The sequence below is a fragment of the Momordica charantia genome, assembly GCF_013281855.1.
Source record: "Momordica charantia cultivar OHB3-1 chromosome 6 unlocalized genomic scaffold, Mcharantia_2.0 BLBB01000006.1, whole genome shotgun sequence".
Lineage (NCBI taxonomy): Eukaryota > Viridiplantae > Streptophyta > Magnoliopsida > Cucurbitales > Cucurbitaceae > Momordica > Momordica charantia.
The window spans coordinates 21,422,104-21,438,672 of record NW_028275164.1 but is presented as its reverse complement, the minus strand read 5'-3'; the positions used below and the strand labels follow the sequence as shown (position 1 = coordinate 21,438,672).

Sequence of the window (16,569 nt, the reverse complement as noted above, 5' to 3'; positions counted from 1 at the left end):
ACTAAGAGACTCCCAAAGAAGCAATTTGACAAACTAATCAACAAGCTGACTATGGAGTACATCTTTAAACCAGTTTGAGGGGTAGTGTTGGAATTTATTAGTTCTTTTTAGTCTTTATGTTTCTTATTTATTTCCTTGCTGTTGTAGGTTTCCTATTCCTTTTCGTAGTAGGTTTACTATCCTTTCTGTAGGAGGTCTTTCTCCTATATAATAAGACCTAAGTTACACTATCTGAATATATCAGAATATTTTTACCCTCTTAAATTTAACATTTCAGATATGCTTTTTTGGCTTCAAAGGCAAAAAATCATCCACTGTAAGATTGTGTACAATTCAGTCTCCACTTGAGTGCTTTACACCGAAAATTTGATCATTTTTCTACTTCTTTGATCACATGGATTCGTTATGCTTCTTATAAACCTCCTCTGATTGGAAGATTCCTTATTTCCATCTGTTGAAGAATTTATCTCATTTATTATTCAAAGAGAGAAAACAAAGAAAATCTGGAAAATTAGGAACATGCGGTCAATAGTAAGTTTGCAGCATTATCACTATAGTTATTTACGAAGAATCTTTTGTCAATATCGTCTTCTTATTATTACTGTTACTACTGTAACTTCATCATGGGAGACAAAAGTTCTCAATTGTCTAACTGCAGGAAAATATGGCTCAAGCTCTTGGCATCTGTATTCGGCTTTTAGAAAATAACAGATCTTCTGACAGCGTGCGAAAGTATGTTGGAATTTTGTCTATTGATTTTACACGTTTGAAGTCTGTTTCTTATATTATTATTTTTTCATCAGCTACTTGAAAATTTTTCACCTTATTTACAAAAACTCTTTCATTTGAGTGCTATACAGTACTGCAGCGGCTACCTTTAGGCAAGCAGTAGCTTTGATTTTTGATCATGTAATTTTTGCTGAATCGCTTCCAGCGGGAAAGTTTGGTACTGGAAGTCAAACATCTCGAACCAGTTTGGTTATTGGCGATGATGATCAAAACATCACTAACTCAAAGTATGCTTATCTTTTTATTTACATCCCTTTATTCTCATAGTTCTCAGCTTTCTATGTATGATTAATATTTTGTGGTGCTATCCAACTGTTATTTAATGTGTGCCTACTGAAGTCTACTGCAGCACATGTTTATCTAACTTTCTGATAGAAGGAAAACTATTGTCTATCATTAGTATCTAACCTACTGAAGTCTACTGTAGATTTTTTTCTTAAAAAAAAAAACATCACTGTTATTATGCACCATAAGCATGGTGTTAAAGCTTGAACTTCTTTGTTTGATTAATCCTGGCGCGAACAGGACACGGAAAAATGAGTCTCTTTCTGGAGGGCCATTGTTGAAGCGAGAGAACTTGACTAAAGCTGGGAGGCTTGGGCTTCAATTGCTTGAAGATCTGACAGCTCTTGCCGCAGGTGGATCTGTATGTACTTACTTCAAGCTATTAGTTTATAAACCAAGATAATTCTTGCAAACCTTTTAGACTCTTTATTTATGCTAAAACTAGTTTGGAAATTAGCCTACATCTCAAATTCTTCCTTTTAGTATTTTATTATATCTTTTTGTTATCTGCATTAGGGACAATGTAATTAAATAGTTTTGTTGTCCAATTTTCCAGTAAATGACTGCTTTTCTTCCACAGGCAACTTGGTTACGCCCTATTTCTTTCCAGCGCACCTTTGCTCTTGATATACTAGAGTAAGAAAATCTCTCTTCTCTGAAGTTTGTATACGCCCTATTTCTTTTCAGTGCACCATTCCCCATTATGATTGATCTTCCATCTGATTACAAGATTACACCAACATTCAATGTATCAGATTTTTTTGAATACCATGCTCTAGATGATTTTCAGTTAGCATCTTAACTCGAGGATGAGTTATTCTTCCATGGGATGGAAATTGATGTAATCCGTAGCCTCATTAATAGGTCTAATGGCTAGTTTTCATTTAAAACAACAACCTAACAACTAGGTTTTTAATTTAGTTAAGAGTCTAACGACTATTTGATTAGTGTTTCTGTTAGTTAGTTATAAGACTTTTGTTAGTTTGTTATAAGCCCAACGATTAATTTGAATACTTCTATAATTAAAGGAGTTCTTAAGCTGTAAAGGACAATCAATTTAATAAAATTTAAGCTACTTTGGGATAGCCTACAGCAGTAGATCTTGGCCATATCTTGTGGAGTTACTAGTTTGCTTTGTCTTTGTGGAATTGCTGTTTGGAGTTGTTCATAATTATCTTGGCTTGCGACAGAGACTGTTTTCTGATGGAGGAGGTCCTTCTGAACCCTCTTTGGGATAAGGGCAGAGTCCTTTGGCAGATTTGTTTCTTTCCTGTTTTGTGCGGTATTTGGTTCAAGAAGAATAGGATTTTTAGAGGGGTTAGAAAGGTTTGGGATATTGTTAAATTTAACAATTCTTTGCGGGTATCAATCTCTTGGGCTTTTTGAAATTATCAGCTAGGTCTATTCTTTTAGATTGAAGTCCATTTATGCTTTTAGTTGGTGTATAGACTCCTTGTGTAGGGCTGGTTTTTTTGGTATGTCTGTATTTTCTTTCATTTTGCTAAATCAAAGCTTGATTTCTCACTTACAAAAAAAGAAAAAAAAGAAAAGAAAAGGAAAGAATGCATAAAACCATTTGTGAGCTTATGAAATACCGACTTTACTGGGTAGTAGCCTGCAGAATCAAGCAACCGAACTTTTCGTATCCATGAGTACCCTTTATCTGCACGCATCGAATTGAAAAACTTGACATTCAAAGGACTTTTCTATAGAATAGAAAGGGGTGCTCCAACCATTGCAAAAACATTTCATTGAAATGTAATAAAGAAAGAACAATACCCGTTTCTTTCTTCCAATAAGTAATATACATGAGCAAAACCGATGAAGAAGGATTTACTGGCAATACAACCACTTTCCATTTTCTATACGAAGATCTTAACAAGAAACTGCGCAAAAGCTAGAGAAAGACAAAGTAGTGTTCCTTATTTGAAGTAGCTAAATAAAAAACATCTACTTAGTGGTCCTTATCTTCTATATTTTGTAATGTTTCTCTAACGGATATCTTGTGCAATTGGGAGGCTGTAACCTTTATGGAATTGGGAATCTTTGATTATATAAAGGTTACTTATTTACTCCAACAGGGCGTCTCTTACGTTGTAACTTTTCACTAATTTAATTGAATGTGGTTTCTTCTTGTTTTTTCTCTTAGTTTTTAATTTGTTGCCTGTAGGTTCATATTGTCAAATTATGTTGCGGTTTTCAGGATATTAGTTCCATATGAGCAGGTGATTACTAAGCTTGACTAAGAAAACTCTCTCCTGGCATTTATCTGTTTTTTTGACAAAAGTTTTAAAGTTGAAAGGATTGCTTAAAAATTAAACAGGTTCTACGCCATCAGATATGTTCCCTTCTCATGACATCACTTCGTACAAATGCTGAGGTGATTGATTAGAAAATTTATTGACTTAATCTTTAATTTCGATAAACATGCTCATTGTGATCTTGATAACAAATTTGGCTTCCTTTTCCATTTCTATGACATGTTAGCTTGAAGGAGAAGCAGGAGAGCCTTATTTCCGACGCATAGTCTTGCGGTCAGTTGCTCATATTATCAGACTATATAGTACATCCCTCATCACTGAATGTGAGGTCTGTTCTATGAGAATAAACTTTTTGATTGTGAATGACAATTTGGATCATGAACTTTATTAATAGTCGTTTTGTTATTGTTTGACATCCTGAACTCTTGGTATATTCAACCTTAAATTAGTTCACAAATTTTAATACCAAGACTTGAATGCTGCATCTGTATTTGACCTTCTGATAACTGTTTCATTTCTTATTTCTATATTACTGGGATAGCTTTGGGTATTGTACTATAGCCATTAATTGAGTATACCTAAACATTAGGATAAATCTTCCCATTTCAGTAACGGGCCCTATATTTTGCACTTTTGGTGGCTTGAGGAAAGTTCACTACTTATTTTGTCTCATCCAAACTATTCTTGACGTAAATTGGTCAAATCATTTTATTATCATATTGTTATTATGGTTAGCAAACTTTTCATTAGTTGGTGTTAATCACAAAAGGGGAGAGAATAACCCACTGAGGAGTCAAGGAGACAGCAAAAGAATACTTCAGTTGGGCCTTTTTCATAGAAAGAGAACCGTAATTACAAAAAGATTGAGAGTGCATGGGAACAATTTCCATAATTCATCATTGTTGAAGCCGAAAGGTCACTGATTGTTATTTATTTATGATTTGCTTATTAATGTCATATTGGAAAGCAGCGTGAGTTTAATTGCTCCTGTTTTTTCTGTTGGCTGTGTAGCTTTCAAGGAGTTTTTCCTGTCATAATTGTCCTAGCATCAAATTTTATGGTTTGAGAATTTGAAGGGTCTTTTTTGATAGTGTCAACTTTTTTGGTTGGAGAATTTGAATGGGTCTTTTTCGCATCAATTTTTGTTTGGTTGGAGAATTTAAAGGGTATTTTTCCGGCAGCATCTTCTAAATGTCTTTGCATCTCCTTTTTAAAGAAGGGGGATCCATCTGTTGGTTACCTTCTAGGAAATTTAAAGCTCCCCTCTTCTTGATCTGTATGGTCTTTCGAAGATTCATTTGGGTTGTGAGCTTTTTCTTGAGATCAACTGAAATAACCTCTCATTCCCTTTCCTCTAAATTTTCTATTGGAGTCTCTTCCAATTCTTATATTGCCTTTGAAAGATGGCTTGATACTCTAAATTTGGAATTCGGAAGTTTGAAAAAAAAAGGGTTTCTTGCACAGAAGCCCGAGCTAGAAGAGTGTTGGAGCTTCTCCCCAAGCGGAAGGAGTTAACCATTGGTTATGCTAAAATATTTGCAATATACAGAGCCCTAGAAGATGAGCTCAAAGTTAAAAATGATTGAAGATGGTCTTTGAAGGATGACTTTCTAGTAGTTGCATCTTGTTCGCCTATAAATAGCTTGGATAGTAGTTGTTGCATAGCGAATAAATCTTTCTTTATTCGTTCTGTTCATGGAAATCATCTTTTAGAAGAAAAGATTGTTATTTCTTTATCAAGCTTCAATGGAATCTTTTCATGTGGGAAGAGCAAGTTTTTGCAGAACTTTGGAGGTGTCCTCTGAATGTCAAATTTTTTAAGTATATGAGAGGAGAACAAGGCTGTTTTATGGTTACAAAAAAGTATAATTGTTTCAGTTGGTATGTTGAGATTTCCTTTTGGTCTAATGAAGGTACCAAGAATTGTATTTTGGTCCCGGCTAGGTTTCAAAAAAGAGGTTGCTTGGAAAAGTCGGGCCTCTTCTCTGTTTCTTCTCTTTGTAAGATTCAAAGAGCAGATTTGTGGGTTTCAAAAGCTCTTCTATTCTCTCTTTGGAGTTCGGGCAGCCCAAAACGAGTTAATATGTTAGCTTGGATTCTCTTATATGGCAAGGTCAACACAACAGATGTTCTACAGAGGAAGACTTGTAAAACCAGGAAGACTCCTAAAGTGGCTTTTCAGCCATCCATTTGCTTATTATGTGCTGACAAAAGGGGGAAGTTTGAATCATGTCTTCTTTTTCTGCCCATATGCTGCTGTTTGTTGGAATCTTTTCTTCCAGATGTTCCAATTAGTATGGGTGGGGGATCGTGAGGTTGCTAATAATATTTTTCAGCTTCTACATGGAGTTTGGTTGGTGCCTAAAGCTAATCTACTTTGGATTAATGGGTTTAAGCAATCATCTAAGAATTATGGTTCGAGAGGAATCAAGGGATATTTGAAGATTCTTATCGTCCGTCATTAGAATGCTTAAACGTTGCCAAATTCAAAGCTTCTCAATGGCCTGATCTTTCCGATATTTTCTCTTCGTATTCCCCTAGTATGATTTATATGAATTGGGAGGACTTTATTTCTCATTTGTAGTCTTGTCCAATGTTTTATTTTATATTTCTTGTTTTTATCTCTCACTCCTTCGGGAGTTTGTATCATTGAACAATTTTGTTCCTTTTCATATATCAATGAAAAATTTATATCTTGTTAAAAAAAGAGGTTGCTTGGTCTTTTTGGAAATGTTGGATGAATTCATTTAGAAATTTAAGGGTGTGGATGATCCTTGTAAGGTGATTAAGAATGTTAATAGCATGAAAAAGGTTTCTTTTGGTTTGGGTAACAAGGACGTTTTCTTTAAGAAGAGTCAAGACCAATCTGGTGGCAGATTGTTTTGCGTTTCGTCAAGGAACTTGGTCAAGGATTCTTCTAAGGATTTCCTCCTTAGTCGACAGTCAACCTGGATGCTTTGTTGTTGAAAGTTTTTTCAGCATGTGTACTTTTAGCTTTTTGACATTTCTTGGGCGTCAAATCTCGTTATTTCCTTGTATTTTGGTTCCTATATGTTTGGTTGCTTTTTTTTTTTTTTTTCTTTTCCTTTCCTTTGGGAGCTTGTAATCTTGAATTTTTTTCTTCATTTTCATATTATCAATAAAAATTTGTTTCTTGTTAGAAAGAAAAATGATAAGGAGTTTGTCGCTGTGAATTTTGAAAAGATTTTTGTTATCACTAGTTTTTTTTTTGATAGGAAACTGAACTTTTCATTAAGATAAATGAAAAAGAGAACAAAAAAACGGGCATACAAAAACAAAAGTCCGGTGGGGGAAGCCCTAGCTAAAGAAAGACTTCCAATCTAAAAGAATATGACTTAACTTATAATTACAAAACAACTTCGAAACAGAGCCCCATAAAGAAACATTAAATCTCACAAGCTCCCAAACTCCCTCGCTATCTCTCACCCACCCCCTAAAAATTCTATTGTTCCTTTCCAACCAAATTCCCCACAGGATCGCAAAGAAGCAAGCTTGCCACAAAAATCTCCATTTCTCACGAAAAGGAGAAGACGAAAGCACTTCCTCCACCATAGTTCCCCAATCTCTATGACATACCCAAGTAACTTCAAACATCTAAAAAAAACGGCTCCAAATCTTCAGAGCAAAGTTGCAATGCCATAAGATGTGGTCAAATCCTCCGAGTCTTGTTTGCAAAGAACACACCATTGTGGCTCCAAACAGGAAGAAGAATGCTTTTGGACTGGGTGTTGATTTTCCCAAGTAAGACCTGCCATACGAAGAACTTAATCTTCTTTCGGGATTTTGACTTTCCAGAGCGAGGCAAACATAGGGGCAGTCGGGGAAGGATTAGGGGAGCACAAAATTTTAAAGAAGGAGCTACAAGAGAAACCCTTAGAAGGAGAAGGGGCCCAAACACGGACATCCTTTCTATTTCGAGAGAAAGGGACATTGGATAGGAGATGGAGCAGCTCACCCGCTTCCCGAGACTCTCTGAGTTAAAGACCGATTGAGACCCAACGAAATAGACAGCCCTTCCTCCCCAAAACCCAGCATCGAGGCCACCGAATGCAGCCTCCTCGTCTTTATTTCCTTGTCTCTTTCTATTTTGTTATCAGTAGTTTACATTCCTTTAAGTATTGGAAATTGATTTATGAGATTTTAATGAAAGAAAATTCTTGGTTTTGTTTGATCAACCCCTTCTTTGCTGATAAAGATTTGCTAAAATTAGGAAATAACAATCTTTTGGTGGTTGTAGGAAGTTTAGGTTCTTGGAAGAAGTTGGGAGGTTTATATTTAAAAATTGAAAAATGATGTGCGAAGAAGCATGGTAGGATTTAGATGGTGGAAAGCAATGGAGGTTGGATAAAAGTTATAAACGTACCTATTTGTTTATGGAACAAAATGACTTTCGAATTTATTGGATGAAAATGTGGCTGTCTTATTGGTATCTCTTTGGATACCATCAATTTGTTGAATTGTTAAGAAGCTCTCATTGAGGTGAACAAGAATCAAAGTGGTTTCATTCCAGCAGAGGTGTGGTGATTCATGATCCCTACCTTCAGGAAGTGGTTGTCCAAATTTCTCCTTTTTCTGATCCTTCTTCTAGATCAGAATCTTGAGTATTTTGGAGCATGACTGGTTGTGCAATCCGTTGGACTTCAAGCGTGCCAATTTGGTGAAGGAAGATGAATTGTTTTTCGAGGGATTTGATCCGTTTTTAAATCTTGGTTTAGGTGAAAAGTTGGTGGGAGTTGAAGATAGTAATGGAAATCTGTCAAATTATTTGGTGAGATTAAAGGAGATTGAAGGTGGTTGTGGTGTTATGTTTGCTATGCCTGAAGTTGAAGTGGTTTAGTCGAATGAAAAGTTAGCAGAAAAAGTTAATGATGCTCTTGCAGGACCAGGTCTTTAATGAAGATATTAATGCTGCATCGTTTGTTGTTGATCAGTTGGAAGTTGCAGCCATCAATGCGGCATTTTTTAATTCCAAAGCTTGTGAGAAGTTCATGGTTGCAGCCATTAATGCTGAACCGTTTGATAGGTTGGATAACATTAATGATATCACTAATATGGTATCGTCCAAGGCTGATATGCTTGATTTAATGCACAAGTTGGTGAATTTAAGTCAGTTAGTGAGGTTTTGACCGATTTTAATAAGGTTGGTGAAAAATTAGATAATGGTGTTAGTATTTTGGATGTTAATGAAGAAGTTTCAGTCTTCCCTTGCATGAAGACTCCGGCTAGTGGTTGGACTAATCTCCAATACCGAGGAGTATTTTGGAAATTAAAAACGAGTTTATGGCATTACATGGAGGATTCGGCTGAAGTTTTAATTGTCTCTTCATCCCCAAAGAGTATTTTGGAGATAAAAAATGCTTTTAATGAGGCATTTCCAGCTACCGGTTTTTGATGTTCCCAATGGGAGAAATTTAATTTCTGATTTTGAGTATTAAGTATTTCATTCCCCTATTCCCCTATTTCGGGCTCCGTCTTCTGCAACTTTGGAAGCTCCTCAGCCGATTATTGGTGGAATCTTAAGCGTTAATTCGAACTCCACTGATCTTGTTGAAGGGACTGAAGAGTTAGAGGCTTTTTCTACGCCGAAGAAAAGCAATGGAAAAGATTTTTCTTTGGTTTACAGCTGTGTAGAGGACGAAGGGTCAAATCGGCAATTAATAATGATATTTTGTTAATTCATCAAGCTCTCTCTCAAGGAGGGTTCGTCTTTTATTTGAACTCTCGTTTTGGGTTGTCTAATGTTTAAAGGTTTAAACACTTGGATGCCTTAGGGACTGTTGAAAATTTTGGTTCCTTATCTATGCACATTGAGTTCTTCAAATGGTGGCAACTCGTAGGGATTTGCTGGTAGCATTGGGTACTGGATTATGGACACTTTTGGTTCTCCTTTTAGAAGTTGTCCAAATGCAAATTTTTGTTATTATATTGCTTATGGGATACTTCCATTATGTGGGCATTGTATGATCGGTGCTCTGATTAAAGGCTTCTAGATGTGCTTTTCTCTTGTTCAATATATTAGTGTAGCTTTTGAAAATTGAAGTTTTGGTTGTTTCGGCTCGTCGTTTTGTTAAGATATTAGGTGTTTTGTTCTTTAATGTTTCATTCTCTTGTAATTTTTGGAGATTTGTTATTTATTTGGCTGTTTGGTCTTTCTTCGCTCCCTTTCAGAGTTTATATCCTTCAACATTTTTCTTCCTTTTCATCTATCAATGAAAAGTTTGTTTCTTGTAAGGAAAATGTCTTTGATGATTTTTTTTGCAGACATGTTGAAGTTTTGGGCCCTCCTTAGTTTGTTCTCTAATCTTTGATCGGTTTAGATTCTTTTGACTCGTTTCCTTGTCAAGTTTTCTAGCTTTTGCTCTTCAAAATGTTTTTTCTTATATCTTCTCTTTTGTATTTTTTATGGTGGCTTTCTTTCGCTCCTTCGAGAGTTTCTATCTCTTCAACATTGTATTTTTTTTTCAATATTTCAATGAGAAGTTCGTATCTTGTTAAAAAAAAAATAATCCCATAATTTAATGATGCCTGATGGCTCAAGCCAACTGCCCTCTAAATCTTTGATTTGTCTTGAAAAGTTCTATAATTTTCATATGATTAGATTTCTTTGGTTGGTAGATTTTTGTGACTTGAGGAAAGTTCTTTACTTAGGAAATTCCTTCGGCGCACCTTAATGCCTCCCTTTGAGCTCTCGTGTCTCAACATTTTTTTAATGTTCATTTATTTTGACTCTCAAACCATTAGAGCCTCCTTTATTCAGGGCCTGTTTGGTAATGTTCTACTTTATTGTTTTTTGTTTTTTGTTTTCTCTTTTTTTAAAATAGAAACAGAATAACGTTTGGTAATTCTTTCTTTGTTTCTTGTTCTTAATTATTTAAGTAAAAAAGAAACAGAAACATATTTTATTTTAGCCTCTTTTATTTTTCAGCATCTTCTTCATTCATTTGGGAATTTATATCTTTGAACACTTTTACTTCTTTTCAGATATCTTAATGAAAAACTTGTTTCTTGTTTCAATAAATACACTATTAATTTTTTTCTTATATTTATTATGCATTTTATAAGTCAATAATAAAAAATGATTTTTATGTTTTGGAAAAAAGTGGAAACAGAAATAAGAAATAAGAAACGAACAACTTGATTTTGTTGTTTCTAAAATTTCTACACAATTTTGGAAATGTTTCTAAAAACTGAGAAATGATAAACATGAACAATTACCCAACACTTATGTTTCTAAAAAATTGGAAAGAGAAACAAGAAACGGAAACGTTACCAAATGGGCCCGTCGTTTTCGATATTCTCTTTTGGTTGCTTTAGCCTATGCTCTTATTCTTGTTCTTCATAAAAGAACCAAATTTCTCAAGGGTAGTCATGATTGTGCAAACCAAGGGAGTTTTAGCCTTCTCTTGAAATGAGGACCGCATAAAGGATTTTGTATCTTTTCATCTATCTATGAAAAGTTTTTTTTTTACTTTTTTTCTTTTTTGAACAAAATTCAAACTTTTCATTAATGAAATGAAAAGGAACAAAAATTGTTCAAGGATATAAATTCTCGAAAGAGTGAAAGAGAAACATAAAAGAGAATTAAATGATCAATATCTTCCCCACTCGATTCACAAAGAACACAAAAAGAAGGGGACAACGAGGCTGTAGGAAACTTCTTTGAATCATATCAGCTGTATTTAACTTCCTTTTGAGCAGAATCCAAGTAAAGTTATTAACTTTCCTTGGACTTTTAGAGTTCCATAAGACTGCAATTAATTCTGTAGGCATAGAAGAGGAATTATGCAATCTGCAAACTGAATTTACGGTAAACTCCCCTGTAGGGTCAATAGTCCATACTATTTGCTCCTCCTAATTAGTAATTGAAGATGAGCTAATCACGTTTAAAAGGCCAGCAAAATCTTTTAATTTGTCTTCCTTCAAAGGTCTTCTCAAATCAATGTTCCATGAACCTGTGTCTATCCCAAAAATCAGAAACAGAACCATGAGGTAATACGGAAAGCAATGTGAAATGTTATTGGGGAAGCACCTAGAAATACCAAATGTGTCACATGTTTAACCACTCATAGTCCTAACAAACATGAATGTAGAGGTGATCACTGGAATCAAGATGGTGCATGCAGAGGATACACCATATGGGATAAAGGGACCTGTATGGATGTATATTTTCTGAATTGCATTGGCAGTATTAACACCTCTTAGCCCTAAGGGGCAGTCCAGTTGACAAGGGCGTGGGATCTCTTGGCCATACTGACTTAGAGGTCTCAAGTTCGAACCTTTTGGTGAGCTTAATACCAAAAGCCCTTGATGTCTCTTGGGTTCGGGTCTTTGTGGCGGGCCCCTGTGTATAGTGGAGCAAAGCTCCGACTCCCAGTTATAAAAAAGAGGAAAAACATGTATCAACACGACAACACCTCTTGGCACTAGAGTCCTAAAATGTTGATCTTAGGAATTATTTGCTTCCATATGGCCTTAGACATGTGCTTGGACATGATCATTTTCACTCTTTCTCTTAGATGTAAGATAACTGATCAATTGATAAGATACCAGATCTGTACAGCACCTAGACTAGAATCCCTGTGGCTGTAAGACCAACAATACTTGTGCAAGGAGAGAGGAGTTATCCAATCTAATGACTTCCTTAGAAAGTTCTCATAAACGGAAAGCTCCCTCCATTGTCATCTAAATTATAGTGATATTTTAACGGACTACTTTTGGAGTTGTAGTCTAGAAAGCATTACTTTCAGTGGCTGATCAGAAATCCAGAATTTCTCCCAAGAGTCAAGATTACAGCCTATTGCCATCTTTGAATTTGCTTGCAGCTCTCAGGAGATCGTCGCAGAAGAGATGATTTTCCAAGGACTTCTCCAACCAAGGCCAAATGTTTTTATTAATACATATGGACTCTCTTTCGTTTCTTGTTAAAAAAAAAAAAAGATACATATGGGCTCTCTTGTTTAGCTTTATAGAGGTTTTTTTTAATAATTTTTTTCCCATATAATATATAATAAAATCACTATTTCACACTCATGATTGAGTTTCTTTAGTTCCAAATATATCTTCTTTTATATTTTGGTTTCTATATTCTAGTCTGACTTCTGTTGTAGTTAGGTAATAGAATTTTTTGCTTTTCATGGAAAAGCTTTGAACAGCATTATACTGGTGCTCCCTTATTGAACTTTGAAGTTTGGACTTAAAAGAGAATCCACATCTACTATATAACTAACTATAGTTTCTCACCAAATGCAGGTTTTCCTCAGTATGTTATTGAAGGTTACTTTTCTTGATCTACCATTGTGGCATAGGATTCTTGTTCTTGAAAATTTAAGGGTAACTATAATGAAGTACATTATATGTGAATTTGTGGTTTGAATTCTGGCTTAGCTACTTTTGTTTGTTTGTTTGTATGTAGAGGTTTCTCATAGTTGAAATTTGTCAATCTTGATAGGGTTTTTGCATGGAGGCTAGAACATTGCAGGTTCTTTTCCAGAACTTTGATATGTGAGCCTGCTAACTCCAGTTTATTATATTTGCACATTAAATACAGAAGATACGCAAAAAACTGCAAGAAAACATATTCTTTTTCAATGCTACTTGTGTGTCCCACCTTATCTTTATCTATCATTTCCCTTTCCCTTTTTCAATGAAGGTCTTTTCATTATTTAAGGGGAAGTAAACAAGCAATGTACACGAGGAACCAATGTTTTCAAGGCGTGCCCATGCGCTCGCCTAAGGTGAGGGGTGAGGCGTTTTGGCGTGGGTACGCCTTAAACAGTGCCGAGGCAAGCGCCTTCAATTGGGCACTTGCCTTGCCTTGGTGTGCCATCGCTATTAGGCAAGGCAAGCGCACAAAAAGCCCACCTCAAATGAAAAACCCTAAAAATTAGCCCACGCTTGCAATTCTCCTTGGCAACTTCTTCTTTTCTATCGTTCGCCTTCTTTGTCTTTGCTAGCAACAATTTGCCTCCATCGATCGTCGAAATTAAAAAGAAAAACTTTTGGATGGAAGAAGAATGAAGAGTAGAGGAAGAAGAATTAAGAGTAGAAGAGTGAAAAGAAGAAGAGTCGAAAGTAGGAAGAAGAAGATTCAAATGCAAAGAGAAGAAGAATAAGAAAAGAGGGAGAAAGGTAAAAGACAGACTTAGATTTTCAAGAAACATTAAATGAGGGCCAATGCATGGTATCGTTTTCAAGAAGCATTGAGTGCTAGTGCCATGCATGGTGACAATCAGACAAATGGCAGCTTCCATGGGTTATTGCCATTGCATTTTACCATATAATTTTTTTTTTGGGTAAAATACACTTTTGGTCCCTGAATTTGAAGGTAGGTTTTTATTTGGTCCCTAAGTTTCAAAAAGTGACAGTTTGGTCCCCGACATTTGAATAATAGTTCTAAAAGGTCCCTGAGTTAAACTTCCGTTAGTGAATGTTTATGTGACACCGATAAGTTGTATTTTTATATTATTTTTAAATTATATGACTTTATTTTCCTTTCATTTTTATCCTCTTTCTCTCTCTTCCTCTTCTTTCCTTCCTCTCTCCCTCTCTCTTCCCTTTACTTGTTCTTCGACCGTGGCCTCAACAGAGTGGCACTAGACCACAGATGATAAAAGAGGGGAAATGGAAGTTAAATTTTTATTCTTTTATTCTTAGTTTTGGGTTGTTGAGTATTTTAGACAAAACTGACCATCTTGCCCCCACAGCCTTGCCCTTGCCGTCGCCGATTCCCGAGAATCCCTCACTTTCCGTCAGCTTAGAATCCAAGTCTCCTAGCTATCCCATGTGTTCGTCCAGCTTCGGATTCAGAAATGTGATGTGGTTGTCATTTTCGCCCCCAATTCCATCCACTTCCCAGTTTATTTCCTTGCTATTGTCGCCATTGGAGCCATCGCCACCACTTGTAATCCCGCTTATAGCATATAACGGAGGGCATGAAAAAAGAGCAAAAACGAAAAGGGAATCGAAATTCCCAAAAGAATCAGAGAATCTCGTCCCAAATAACTAAAATTCACCTCACTCAAACCCAAAACTAGCCTCTCTAAACCTCCCCATAAAACCAGAACCACTAATCGAAAACTCCAAAACTCCAAAACCAGCCTTTTTTGTTTTTGCTCTTTTTTCAAGCTCTCCCATCAGAGATTAATAAAGTTGGTGGTTGATATAGCTTCAGTTCAGTTGTGGTCTAGTACCACTCTGTTGGGTCACGGGTCGGAGAAGAAGGAAAGGGAAGAGAGAGGAAGAGAGGAAGGAAAGAAGTAGAAAGGATGAAAGTGAAAGAAAAATAAAGTCATATAATTTAAAAATAATATAAAACTACAACTCATCGGTGCCACGTCAGCATTTCGTTAGTGTTACTAATGGAAGTTTAACCTAGGGACCTTTTAGAACTATTATTCAAATGTCGGGCACTAAACTGTCACTTTTTGAAACTTAGGGACCAAATAGAAACCTACCTTCAAACTCAGGGACCAAAAGTGTATTTTACCCATTTTTATTTAAATTCTATACTTTTTTCTTAATTTAATTTTTATTTAAATATTAAAATATTTTTTTAATGTTTTAAGCCAAGCGAGCATATCTCAGCGGTAATTGATATATATCTCCAATCAAGAGGTTATAAGTTCGATTTCCCACCCTCACATGCTGTACTAAAAAAAATGTTTTAATGTTTTAAAAGATGTAAGTTAATATTTTTACATCGTATCTTTATTTTATTTGTTTATTCCCTTATTCTTTAGGGCTTTTTTCTTTATTTTATTTGATATATTCACTGTTTAATCTTATTTAATCTTTTATAACTTTGACATTATATATATATATTTTTATATAAAAGGTGCGCCTTCAGGCCTCACCTTTTTGTCGCCTCTCTCCTTAAGGCGATCTAAGGGCTTGTCGCCTTGAGGTGTGCCTTGCGCCTTGAAAATACTGCGAAGAACAACTGCAATTTGTACGTACAAAATACGGGCTCTGGTATCAAATAGAAAAATAGTTTTCCTATTTAGATATTGACTTCATACTAAACTTGGAGCTGAATCCTTTTTACTAAATCTCTTTGTTTCGGTTGTTGGTGGAGAGTGGGTAGAAACCACTTTTACTTAATTATCCTGGGAAGGTTATTTTTTCTTGATAAGAAATTGGTGCAACAAGTATACCATTTCTCTCGGTCCCTTGTTCTAGGCCCCGTGATGAACTCTCTCGTCAAGGAAGTTTTATCCGTCAAATAACATTATTCTTTTATTTTTATTTTTTTAAAATTCATTTATGAAATGAAGGTTTATAATGCATGGAGGAACTTTCTAGATTCATAGCATCTTTGTAAAATTTCCAGAGTATATAAGTTATTGATTTTCATTGATCTTACAGGCATCCAAAGAACACAAATGTTGTTGAAGGCATCGTTAAATGCCTTTCTAGAGTTGTCTCCAGCGTACAGGTACTTATTTAAATTGCTTGACCAGTATCACTTTGTTCAGCTAGCTTTATGGTATGGGATAAATAAGTAGTAAAGGGGGCAAAGAAGGAAAGAGATTGAGGAAATGAGAAATTGAGATCGGTTGAGAGGAAAAAGGGAGGGATTTGGACCATCAAATCCTCAAGATTGGAGGAGTCAACAAAAACTTTTACTGAAATGAATCCATTGATTTTCATACCTTCAATGAAAGATTCAAAACAATTCAACTAATTAATTGCTTCCAAAGAATTATTAACTTTAAAATTACAGGTTTGTCATTAACATTTAAATTTCACATTACGTAAATCACAGGTTATGCCATTTAACTTTTAAATTTCTATCTAATACCATTCCTAAACTTTAAAAAGTGTCAAATAGTTTTTAAGTTTGTATTCTTGAACTTTAAAAATAGTCTAATAGGTTAGAGATATATTAGGAAAAAAAAAAAGAAAAAAGAAATTTGGAGATTTATTATATTTAAAATTGAAAATTTTAAAACCTATAAGATCTTTTTTAAAGTTCCATACCTATCAGATATATTAGAAGTTCATTCAATAGAAGTATTTTTAAATTGGCAGACAACTTTCGCTCGTCAGATTTGCAAGATTTAGATCTTCTGAAATTTAACGATACTTTAATTGAGGAAAGAGGATTCTCTTGCGATGATCTGTTGCAACAAACAGAAAATCCTTATGAACGAATGGTCTATGACTGATTTACCCCAAAAGAATTTATTGGATTCTTTTAACAAGGATTATGAAG

The 16,569-nt window shown here is 35.1% G+C and overlaps 1 protein-coding gene across 4 annotated transcripts in view; it reads left to right on the top strand.

The window, feature by feature from the left end:
* Positions 1-16,569, top strand: part of LOC111022539 (ARM repeat superfamily protein) — an 81,031-nt gene that overhangs the window by 7,281 nt on the left and 57,181 nt on the right. For all 4 annotated transcript variants that reach the window (XM_088125788.1, XM_022299705.2, XM_088125787.1 and 1 more), the window contains exons 4-13: positions 659-732; positions 861-1,016; positions 1,315-1,435; positions 1,655-1,710; positions 3,245-3,299; positions 3,398-3,454; positions 3,562-3,663; positions 12,606-12,686; positions 12,805-12,857; positions 15,720-15,789. In XM_088125788.1, coding sequence (XP_087981914.1) covers positions 659-732; positions 861-1,016; positions 1,315-1,435; positions 1,655-1,710; positions 3,245-3,299; positions 3,398-3,454; positions 3,562-3,663; positions 12,606-12,686; positions 12,805-12,857; positions 15,720-15,789 — 825 coding nt within the window. The remainder of the gene's footprint in view (positions 1-658; positions 733-860; positions 1,017-1,314; positions 1,436-1,654; positions 1,711-3,244; positions 3,300-3,397; positions 3,455-3,561; positions 3,664-12,605; positions 12,687-12,804; positions 12,858-15,719; positions 15,790-16,569) is intronic.